The sequence below is a fragment of the Aulonocara sp. 'chitande type north' Nkhata Bay genome, linkage group LG23, assembly GCF_057382095.1.
Source record: "Aulonocara sp. 'chitande type north' Nkhata Bay isolate Kocher_YH1m ecotype deep benthic linkage group LG23, A_spYH_male_GT1.1, whole genome shotgun sequence".
Lineage (NCBI taxonomy): Eukaryota > Metazoa > Chordata > Actinopteri > Cichliformes > Cichlidae > Aulonocara > Aulonocara sp. 'chitande type north' Nkhata Bay.
This window is the reverse complement of record NC_141365.1, coordinates 9,591,137-9,602,746: the sequence shown is the minus strand read 5'-3', so window position 1 is coordinate 9,602,746 and position 11,610 is coordinate 9,591,137. Positions and strand designations below refer to the sequence as shown.

The following is an 11,610-nucleotide window of genomic DNA, read 5'->3' as shown; positions in this document are numbered from 1 at the left end:
GGAGGTGTTGCGGGAATATGGGGTGTCTGGCCCATTGCTACGGGCCATTCGATCCCTATACAACCGTTGCAAGAGCTTGGTTCGCATTGCCGGCAATAAGTCGGACTCGTTCCCGGTGGGTGATGGGCTTCGCCAGGGCTGCCCTTTGTCTCCGGTTCTGTTCATAATTTTTATGGACAGGATTTCTAGGCGCAGCCAAGTGGCGGAGGGCTTTCGCTTTGGTGGCCTCAGAATCTCATCTCTGATTTTTGCAGATGATGTGGTTCTGTTGGCTTCATCGGGTGAGGGCCTCCAGCTCGCACTGGAACGGTTCGCAGCCGAGTGTGAAGCAGCGGGAATGAGGATCAGCACCTCCAAATCTGAGGCCATGGTTCTCAGCCGGAAAAGGGTGGAGTGCCCACTCCGGGTCGGGGATGAGTTCCTGCCACAAGTGGAGGAGTTCAAGTATCTCGGGGTCTTGTTCGCGAGTGATGGGAGAAGGGAGCCGGAGATCGACAGACGGATTGGGGCTGCAGCTGCAGTAATGCGGACGCTGCACCGGTCCGTCGTGGTGAAGAGGGAGCTGAGTGTAAAAGCGAAGCTCTCAATTTACCGGTCGATCTACGTCCCTACCCTCACCTATGGCCACGAGCTGTGGGTAGTGACCGAAAGAACGAGATCGCGGATACAAGCGGCAGAAATGAGCTTCCTCCGAAGGGTGGCTGGCCTCTCCCTTAGAGATAGGGTGAGAAGTTCGGCCATCCGGGAGGGGCTCAGAGTAGAGCAGCTGCTGCTCCACATCGAAAGGAGCCAGCTGAGGTGGTTCGGGCATCTGACAAGGATGCCCCCTGGGCGCCTCCTGGGTGAGGTGTTCCAGGCATGTCCCACCGGGAGGAGGCCCCGGGGCAGACCCAGGACACGCTGGAGAGATTATATCTCTCGGCTGGCCTGGGAACGCCTTGGTATTCCCCCGGATAAGCTGGAGGAGGTGGCTGGGGAGAGGGAGGTCTGGGCCTCTTTGCTTAGGCTGCTGCCCCCGCGACCCGGCCCCGGACAAAGCGGATGAAGATGGATGGATGATACATTTTTATCCGTTATGCGTTGTTAACTACTTTTATGTATTATGATATACATATGTTCTCTTACTCTTTTCCCTCCCATCTTCTTTTTCCTATCTTATCTTATTTTGTCAAGTACCTTGGTATACCCTTGGTTTTTAGTGTGCTTTATAAATAAAGATTATTATTATTATTATTATTATTATTATTATTATTATTATTATTGCTAGAAAATAAAAATCATTCTAAGCTGACTGACAGATGCCAGCTATTCAAGCACTAATTTCTCTATATAACGCCTCAGGCCTAGAGAAGGTCGATGATTCCCTGGCAACCTCTAGTTGGTCGGGGAAAATGTGGCCGTCACTATCTGGCAACCCCCAGTGGTAAAGGAAAAATGAGCATTCCCCAACCAGCTGGCAAGTGGTTTCTGGAGGTTCCTGGCTGTTGCCAGGTGAAATCCATTGCAAAGAGGGTCCTACTTGTTGTTCCTAGAGTATTTAAAAGTAGAATGGGAGGGAGAGCCTTCAGTTTTCAGGCCCCTCTTCTATGGAACCAGCTTCCAGTTTGGATTCGGGAGACAGACACTATCTCTACTTTCAAGATTAGGCTTAAAACTTTCCTTTTTGCTAAAGCATATAGTTAGGGCTGGACCAGGTGACCCTCAATCCTCCCTTAGTTATGCTGCAATAGACGTAGGCTGCCGGGGATTCCCACGATGCATTGAGTTTTTCCTTTCCAGTCACCTTTCTCACTCACTATGTGTTAATAGACCTCTCTGCATTGAATCATATCTGTTATTAACCTCTGTCTCTCTTCCACAGCATGTCTTTTATCCTGTCTTCCTTCTCTCACCCCAACCGGTAGCAGCAGATGGCCCCGCCCCTCCCTGAGCCTGGTTCTGCCGGAGGTTTCTTCCTGTTAAAAGGGAGTTTTTCCTTCCCACTGTCACCAAAGTGCTTGCTCATAGGCGGTCATATGATTGTTGGGTTTTTCTCTGTATCTATGAAGCGCCTTGAGGCGACTTTTGTTGTGATTTGGCGTTATATAAATAAAATTGAATTGAATTGAATACACCAAAAACCATGCCAATTGCTGTGGTCTTTGGCAGATTGGCTTGGTCGCCTGGAGTTTTTTTGCATTTGGTGAGTGTTGCAGGTAAGTCCATGTTTTACATGGAAACCCCCGTCGGCTATGGTGATATGCTAGCAATCGAAGCAATTGCAGCAAGGTTTTCGGTGTTGCACCTTCATTGTGACTGATTTCAACAAATGACAGACAGAAATTTTCAGCAACTAGTTAAGGAATATATGTTTGACCCTACAGACCTGTTTAGGAAAAAAGCAGAGAGAATTAAAGAAAAGAAGAAAGATGGAAGGAAATAAACAGAGGTGCCGAGTGGACAAAATAGCAAGACTCCATTAAAAGAGAAAAATAGTCTCATGACTGAACAAGTTGTCTCAGTTGGACACCAGAAAGTTTACTTTTCCCTCAGGAGTGATGATGGCTTTTCTTTGAAAAATAAAAAGAGTGACTTGGGCTGCAGGAACTGAGAGATGGATGTTTTGTCTCCAGAGACAGACTCTGGATGAATGAAAGAAAGGTTTCATATCAAAGCTGATGTGGGGAAAAAAGAAAAACAGTAAGAGACCAGAAGAAAAGCAGTGTTCACATCTAACCCTTGACAACAAAGTAGGTTATAGATGTAACTACTCCTCCAGATTTTACCAATAACATACAGTGGAAAAAAGCCTGTTGGCAGTCTTCTTTTATTTTATTTTATTTTTTTCATCTGACTTACAGCTGCACAGATTCATAACCAATACACAAAGTAATCAAATATGCGGTTTTCACATGTCTGCACTATGTTGGGAGAATCAGGTCATATTATTATTCAAAAGTGTTCTTTCTCCTTTGTAGAACACAACAGGAGACAGTCAGACTCTTTCTCACTCCTGGAAATACTTTGTTTGGTTAAGGCAGGCGAGCTGTCTGGGTTCAGCGAGAGGGAGGCAGAACACGATGATTCCCTGAATCATGAATTCGCTGGACGATTCGTTTTTCTGCTCGCACATGAGCTCAGTCAGACATCACGCAGGCTTTGCATCAAGGAAAAACTGTTTAATGTTCCACTGAGTCTTACAAGCAAATCCTTGCATGTACCTTTCGGCAAAAATTCAAGACTGCACTGCATGTGTGAAAACAGCTTTAGGTAAACCAGTCGAGCCTTGAAATAAATAATTAACTCAGCCATCTGGCCTGACATTGATCTTATTGTACATAAGTTTTAAATCAGCTCTCTTTTCATTGTGCTTCACATTTTGCTTTGACATTTTCTTAACATTTTGACAGATGTCAGGTAGATTTCCTTGCCATAAGATTAAAACTATAAAATATTTAGAATTACTTTGATAAAAGTACACTCATTGGTCAGTAAGCACACTCTTGTCTTCTTTTCTAGTGCTTTAAACATGGAGGACTCTGCATTTGTGAGTCTATCGCTGCATGATTTGCATTGTATAGTTTTTAGGGGCATGAGCATAAAGTCAAACTTGCAGCTGTATATTTGAAACTGTAACATGAAAGGGTTTCATGTGCAGATATATTCTGAAACCATCAAAAGACCATTGAGTTCTTGCTTCACATCAGCTTCATCTAAATAGAAGTTGAAATGTTCTCACGGTGGCCGCTATGAAATTGGATGCTGGGTGAAGATGTCATTTCTGTCTGCGTCGTGCTTCCATTCAGACAGAACACAATTTAACAACCTGGTGATCAGTAGTTCTCATATATGTGTGATATCTTAGACTAAATTATGGTAATTACCTTCTTTAAGACTGCATATGCCATCATTTCACAGCCTTCTGCAGCCTTCTTAGAGGGAATGTGTGAAGGTTTTAAAATGAACAAGAACAACATTAGAAAAATCTGAAACTGGCTTTGAGAGGTGGTTTAATCGTGGGCAGATTTATCCAATGGTACTACAAGAGTCTATTGTTCTGCCCATAAGAATATTATGTTGTGCTATTTTCAGCTGTGTTGTGTCATCGTATTGCTGTCAGGTATGTTACAATCCTCATTTAAATGCAAACATTTACCTAATTTTTGAAAACTGGCCTTTTTTTTTTTATAGAAGAACATCAAATGGATTTTTTACAGTGTTCAGCAACATTTACTCCATTCATAAAATATGCAAGTTCATTTGAGTTCATCTAACAAGACTGAACTTCAATCTGTGGTTGAACTGATTGTCTTTTAGGGCACAGTATCTTTGAGAAAGCCCTTCGAAAGCTGCTGTGGCACACAGGGTACAAGAACGGGTTGATGGCAGAGTTCAGCCACAGAAGCCAGAAGGTAATCTCGTACCAGTAGTTCGCCACACATTTACCGCTACAGGCGGCACGGATAATCATCAGTAGAGTGTACGGAGCCCAGCATATCCCAAAAATGCAGACTATAATGGCTAAAGATTTAGCAATCTTTTTGTCTCTGGAAAGCCGAGATCCCGGTGTCCTACGGCCAGGCACCATGCAGGAGGCCGTGTGCTGAAACAACCTGGAGTTTTTTCTGTGCGGAGAGAACTTCTCTCGCTGCATTAATATCTGACTGGCGTTAGGCTCCCCGCTGGAGGAGGGAGACAAGATGTCGTCATCTTCGATGACCGCAGAGATCGCAACAGGCTCGCTTGACATTACCTTCCGAGTCTTGACAAAAAACACGGACCAGCCGGCTCCATCTTTATGCTTCTCATTGTTCTTCTGAGGCTTGGCATTGTCTTCAGCACAGGCAGCCCCACTCTTATTCCTGCGATGGATGTTGAGATAGATGCTGAGGTTGAAAAAGGCCACCGACACAAACGGGGTGAAGAACTCAAAGGTAGACGCACTCAGCAGGAAGTACCAGGTGAAATAAAACTCAGCATAGCACTCGTGGGCCGGGACAATGCTGTAGCCGACGATCGTTTCCCAGAAGATGATGGCAGGGCCGTAAAGGAGGAAGGCCAGCACCCACACCGCCACCATCTTGAAAACAGCCTGGTGGGTCATGTTCCTCTGAGCTCTGTATTTAACCTGTGTCAAAAGAGAGGCACAAGTATGACTCACAGTGATGTGCCGTGAACAGAAACTCTGCATCATAATAACACTGCACGTTACATTTCAAACACCCACAGCTGCTCAGAGTATCTTCCCCAAATGAACCCCTTGTTGCATTGTGCGGCTTTGGAGCAGGAGAGAGATGCTGTAAATAAAACCCACTCATGGAGTTTTTATACCACGGTGTGTCTCCGAAGCCAAAGAGAGAAGGGGAATGTCAGGCTGACAGCCACATTCACTGATGCAACACTAGTATGAAAGAGACATCTGGTTTCTCCCGATCTACCCCTCCCTCACCGTCGCTTATTCTCTTTGCTTTCACTCCATTTTCACTTCACCTCCTCTCGGTCTAAATGCTATCATTTTGCAGGGCTTCTCTATCTGCTGCTCTCCCCTTTGGTGTTGTTGTTGTTTTCTCAATCTTTTCTTTTTCTCACACAATCAGAATGTCTCTCTGCAGATTCAACAGCTGGATATATGTCAAGTGAAGCTGCCAGCATGTCTGTGGTTCAAGAGCAACTGGAAAAAAAATCAGTAGTGAAACAGATCCAATACAAGATGCTCATAAATAATTATGGCCCCAGTTTCAAGTGTTCACTACAAAAGCACAAGACTCCCTATTTCCACTGTAAATTAAAGAAATACTGCACCCTACAGGCTGAATGTGAAGAAACTGACCAATAGGCAGTCGAACCAATCATCAGCCAGATTTTCTTTTTTGTAAATCTCGTATCAGTTGACAGAAAGTTAACAGTTTTAATAAATTAAAAATAAGAGACTGCAAGAGGATACAAATATTCACATTGAAATATTTAGGTTTTACAAATATTTCTTTTGCTTTTATATCTAATACTGGCTATTTTCCCCCCATGATTAAAGTCAATGACTCTTTTAGAGCAACAGAAGAATTACTCATCTTGTACAAAATGTAGGGAAAAACTGAAAAAACTGCCAAAAACTGAAAAGAATGATCAAAGATCAAAGCAGCAGACAGTGAAATATACTTAAGAGGTTTTTGTCATATTTCAAGCCTGCTTAGATTAAAATGACTGTGTTTGCATCAGAAGTGAGTGAGTTTGAAAAATCCAGAAACTGTTCGAATATTCGTCAAACCACACTTTAATGACAAATACTGAAGTATCAAATCTCTTCATTTAGTCGTCAAATGTTATCTTTATGTGTTGTCTTTAATTGAGAAAGAGTTAAAGGAACAGTTCACTAGTTAGTTGCCTGTATTCATCTAGACTGGTATGATATCCCTATAGAGTTGCCTGCCTTCACTTGAATATAACACAACATGATATGATGAGCAGCAAAACAAGGCTTCGTTTAGCTAACAATAAAACTGCTCACAATGTTTGTGGGTTTTTTGGTCACTGATTTTTAATAATATTTTTAATTACACATTTAGTTCCATTGTTTTCCAACAGAAGGCAGATTCTGTATAGCTACTATCACCAAAACTGAGCGGCTCATACCAACGTAACTGTCACAACAGGCTGTAAAAATTTGATTTTAGGGTGAACTTTCCCTTTATTTCTAGCTTTAAGATTGAGCATTAGTGCCTACTCATGCACGCTAACACATCTCTGACTCACCCTGCTTCTTACAGTTCTTTGTAAACAAGATTTCCTCCCTGCAGTCTGTCATTCCATCTTCACCTTCCAATCCCTGTGTTTTGTCTTTGTGCCATTCTGCCTTTAATCAGTTCGAACCAATCTCTCTCTCTCAGCTGCATGAAATAGTCTGCAAGGTTAAGACTACCAACTGTTCCACCGATGCTATCCCCTCTCGGCTTCTGAAGCAGGTTCTGGACTCAGTCGGACCTTTCCTTCTGGTCCTGATCAATGCCTGCCTCAGTTCTGGTTGTTTTCCAACACCCTTCAAGCACGCTGTTGTTCAACCTCTCCTTAAAAAGCCTAATCTAGATCCATCCCTACTCTCTAACTATAGGCCCATTTCCAACCTCCCTTTTCTGTCTAAAGTACTGGAACGAGCCGCCCTCACGCAGCTCCAGCTATTTCTTGACAATAACAATCTCTATGAGAAGTTCCAGTCTGGTTTTAGAGCTCGGCATAGCATAGAAACCGCCCTTCTGAGAGTTTTTAATGATTTGCTTTTAACTGTTGACTCTGGTTGTGCTGCTGTCTTAGTAACCCTGGACCTGACAGCAGCCTTCGACACTGTTGATCACAACATACTGCTATCCCGCCTTCAACATTGTGTCGGTTTAAAGGGCACTGTCTTAAAGTTTTTCCAGTCCTATTTGAATAATAGGAGTTTTTCTGTTCACCTTGGTGAACTGTCATCTCCCAGAGCTCCTTTAACCTGTGGCGTACCTCAGGGGTCCATACTAGGCCCCCTGTTGTTTATTCTGTACTTGCTCCCTCTGGGCGATGTGCTCCGTAAACATAATGTGTCCTTCCACATCTTTGCCGATGATATTCAGATCTACCTCCCTCTGAGGTTGAACTGCAATGTTTCTTTGCAGCCGCTACTCTCCTGCTTGTCTGACATTAAGACTTGGATGACTCTTAACTTCTTACACCTTAATGAAAGCAAAACTGAAGTCATTGTGTTTGGGCTTCCTAAAGATCCCAACTTCTCTCTTGACTTTTTGGGACCCCTAACCTCCGATTGCACTTCTTCCATTAAGAGTCTTGGTGTTATTTTTGACAATGCTTTTAAACTTGATAAACAAATCAGCTCTGTAGTTAAGGGATCTTTTTATCATTTGCGGATTTTAGCCAAAGTCAAGTCTTACCTTTGCAGGAACGATCTAGAAAGAGTGGTCCATGCTTTTATTACTTCACGGCTAGACTACTGCAATTCCCTCTATGCTGGCCTAGATCGTTCCTGTCTACATCGCCTTCAACTGGTGCAGAACGCTGCCGCTCGCCTGTTGACCGGTTCAAAAAAAAGAGACCACATCACTCCGGTTCTCTGCTCTCTCCACTGGCTCCCAGTTGCCTTTAGGATTGATTTTAAAATCTTATTGCTGGCTTTTAAGGTTTTAAATGGCACTGCACCTTCTTACCTGTCAGAACTCCTTAGTACTTATCGCCCCAGGAGATCTTTGAGGTCAGCCGACCTGATGCTTTTAGATGTTCCCAGGTATAAATTAAAGACAAAGGGAGAGAGGGCGTTTGCTGTGGCTGCACCCAGACTGTGGAACAGTTTACCTCCTCACGTCAGACTCTCCAAAAACCGCTCTTAAAACTCACCTCTTTTCATTGGCTTTTAGAAAGGTTTAATTTATTTGTTTTATATATTTTTATTTTATTTTTATCAGCGAGGTGTTATTACAAAATTGTGTTCTATTGTATTTTTATCTGTATTTACTGTACAGCACTTTGGTCAGCCTTGGTTGTTTTTAAATGTGCTCTATAAATAAACTTGACTTGACTTGACTTGACTTACACCCCCTGAAAAAAACCTAAAAAAACAAAAACCCAATCACAAAACCATGATGACCCCAGTGACATCACTGTGACATATTGACTGTTAATTAACCCCCTGGAGATCCAGAGAAGACATTCTGCAGCTGTTTTCACAGGATAAATCTGAAAAGTGATGAGAAAACTGAGCTGTGTGATGGAATATATAGTTTATTTGACTGTTGAGCCAGGGCTAATTTTTGCACTGATAATATTTTGGCTAAGCTGATGAACAAAGCACTCACTTGACAGCAATACCCTGGTGAAAGAACGAAGCTGTGAATACAAATGATTCTAAGCACACTACAAGCTATTTCAGGGAGTAACACATTTTGGACCTAAATGTGGTCGCCTATGTGAACTTGATGAGCGTGTGTGTATGTGTGTGTGGTAATGAGCGCCTCATTACCACACAGACTGTACTTACCGCTCTTGTGACTGACAGGAAGCGATCATAACTAATAAGGACAATGTTGAAGACAGAGGCTGAGCAAAGGAGGTAATCCATGACCAGCCACACTTTGCAGAGCCCTTTGCCCAGCATCCACCTGCCGGTCAGGTTATAGGGGATGTACACCGGGATGCAAAAGGCACCTGGAACACACACACACACACACACACACACACACACACACACACACACACACACACACACACACACACACACACACACAAAACACACATCACATTGGTGATTCACCAGCATCAATATTCACACTTTCCCATACCTTCACAGTTTCTGGGTGTAAGATGCATTACATGCGGCAGAAAATTAGCGAAAAGACGCAGTTCCAGGAAACCTGTGACATTGTACGAACAAGAACAATCTAATATGTCTCTTTCATTAATGACAAGGGTATAATTTAACTAAAGCTGTAGATAAGAGGAGCTTTCACTATAAGAGGGACGTGAGTGCTCTTCAATAAAACGGAGGCATGCCACAATTACGCGGAGTAGTCCGTTGTAATTTAACATGTGAATAACGCAAAAGGGTTGTAAAGGTCATCATGAACTCGCCGCTAATCAATAGTTAGACGCTAATTACAGTGTGGGAAAATTACAATGTGCTTGGGGCGCGCGCAAAAAAAGGGTTTCATTCATAAGAATGGACTCAGACAACACGAACGGATAAAGTGACAAAGAAGGAGAACTTACCCACTAGAAAATCGGATATAGCAAGGTTCAAAAAGAAGTAGTTGCTTTGATTTCTCAGGGTTTTGTCCACAATAAAAGCCATGATGACCAGTGCGTTCCCTGCCACAACAACGACAACCAGAGTCACCATAAGTACCGATAAGATCACCACCAGGTAGCCCGGCAGGACAGCCCCAGCTTCCGACACCGCAGGCGTCAAGTTGCCGCTGGAGTTGGACTCCAGGATGTGCGCGCCCATAATTAATTGACTGCCAAAATCATTGTAGGGTTTTTTCATCGCACGCACAGAAACACCGGAGAAGTCCAAAAACGCGCCTAAACGTCCCGCTCCACTTCATGAAGACAAGTTAAACACGAAGACCTGTGAATCGTTGAAGACTTTTCCCAAATCTTCCATTTCTTAAAACACTAGAATAAGTCTCCGAGCTACAGACACGAGTTAAGAACACTCTGTAATAGTAATACTAATAATGATTATTGTTCCTCTGGGTCCTCTCTCCTTTCTGGACTCTGTCATCTACAATCTCAGCTGATGCTGGATGTGCTGATACTGCGGAGCGCACCGTTGGTTTTGTTAACAACGTCAGTACTGACCAGATGTGAGATAAAGTACTTAATCCGGATGTTTTTCAAAATAAAACCAGTCCTGTAAGGTTTCAAGACGAACAAGGCGCATCGGTGTTTTCTAAATCTGTTTTCAAGATGCACATTTAATGTGACAAGTTACATTTGATGTTCTGCCGTCGGCAGAAAATATAAAAATGACAGCCAGCATGCAGCTTAATGAGCAACCTAAATAACAAGGCATTTAAAACAATTGCCCCGTTTAACACCCCCTTTAAGACATAACAATATTATTGTTGGCTGTCGGATTAAAATATAAAATTCTCTATAAAACGTCCTTCTTGTATGTTTTCCAACAGATGTGACGAATTCTTAAACTTTTATTTTGAAAACAAAACAAATTCCGGCCTTTTTCAGACGATGTTTGCTATTTTGGACGATTTGCTTTTTTTTTGCCCACCCAACAGCTGATCAAAGGCTCATGTCTGCAATCAAAAGCTGAAGTGCTCCAGGCGCATGAAGCAGGCTGAGATGAAACGATCTGAGCTTTATGCAACAGGATATCGCAATAAGCCAGCCAGCAGATATTTACACAAAGCAACAAGTTCCGTGACTCAGAGGCCAATGTCCAGTGTGAATTACCATATTATCCCTCCCATCCCTTTATTTCGCGAAGAAATTACGTAATTATCTAAAATTACTACTGACTTAGCTATGCAAATAGCCCCTCTTATTAAACACAGGGTACCCAGACTAATATCAGAACACAAATACGGGCACAAACGGAAAAATCCGTTTGTTTTCTGAAATGAGCTGTCAGCCTTCTGATACTGGGGATGAGATTGTTCTTAACGAGTCCCAAAATATCACATAAAGGGGGGAAACAATATCTTCTGTTATCAAATAATCACTCTTGTTTTTATAAGTGCATTTGTTTTTATTGGATAATGTCATTACTCTGAGTTTGTGATCCTTTTTCTCTTTAATAATATATGTGATACTCTTGAAGTAAGGTTGGAAAGCCTAAAGAAAAATTAACATCCTGCATCTTTTGCTATACACCATTACTTAACCTCAGTAACAAATGCCGTGGCATTAGAGAAAAGACATGGAGATTGATTTATTTAAGAATATCCTGCCAGTAACAAAAAAATTATGACAAAGCTGCCAAAGAATTATAGGATGGCATTATCTCCCTTTCTTGTACAGGAAATTTGTCTTATGTTTATTAAGATAAGGAGAAAAGCGAAATTGAAGCGCTTTTAATTTAAGGAAATTGACCAGCTCTTATCATGACTGCCATACCTCTTGGTCATTTTAGTA

The 11,610-nt window shown here is 42.5% G+C and overlaps 1 protein-coding gene across 1 annotated transcript; it reads right to left on the bottom strand.

Moving 5' to 3' along the window:
* Positions 1–2,790: 2,790 nt before the first annotated feature.
* LOC147301204 (histamine H3 receptor) lies at positions 2,791–11,610 on the bottom strand. Its single transcript, XM_086283277.1, has 3 exons — positions 9,724–11,610; positions 8,996–9,162; positions 2,791–5,107 (listed from the first exon to the last, which is right to left on the bottom strand). Exons 1-3 carry the CDS (start codon positions 9,998–10,000, stop codon positions 4,250–4,252), a joined length of 1,302 nt encoding a protein of 433 aa, XP_086139403.1. The 5' UTR covers positions 10,001–11,610; the 3' UTR covers positions 2,791–4,249.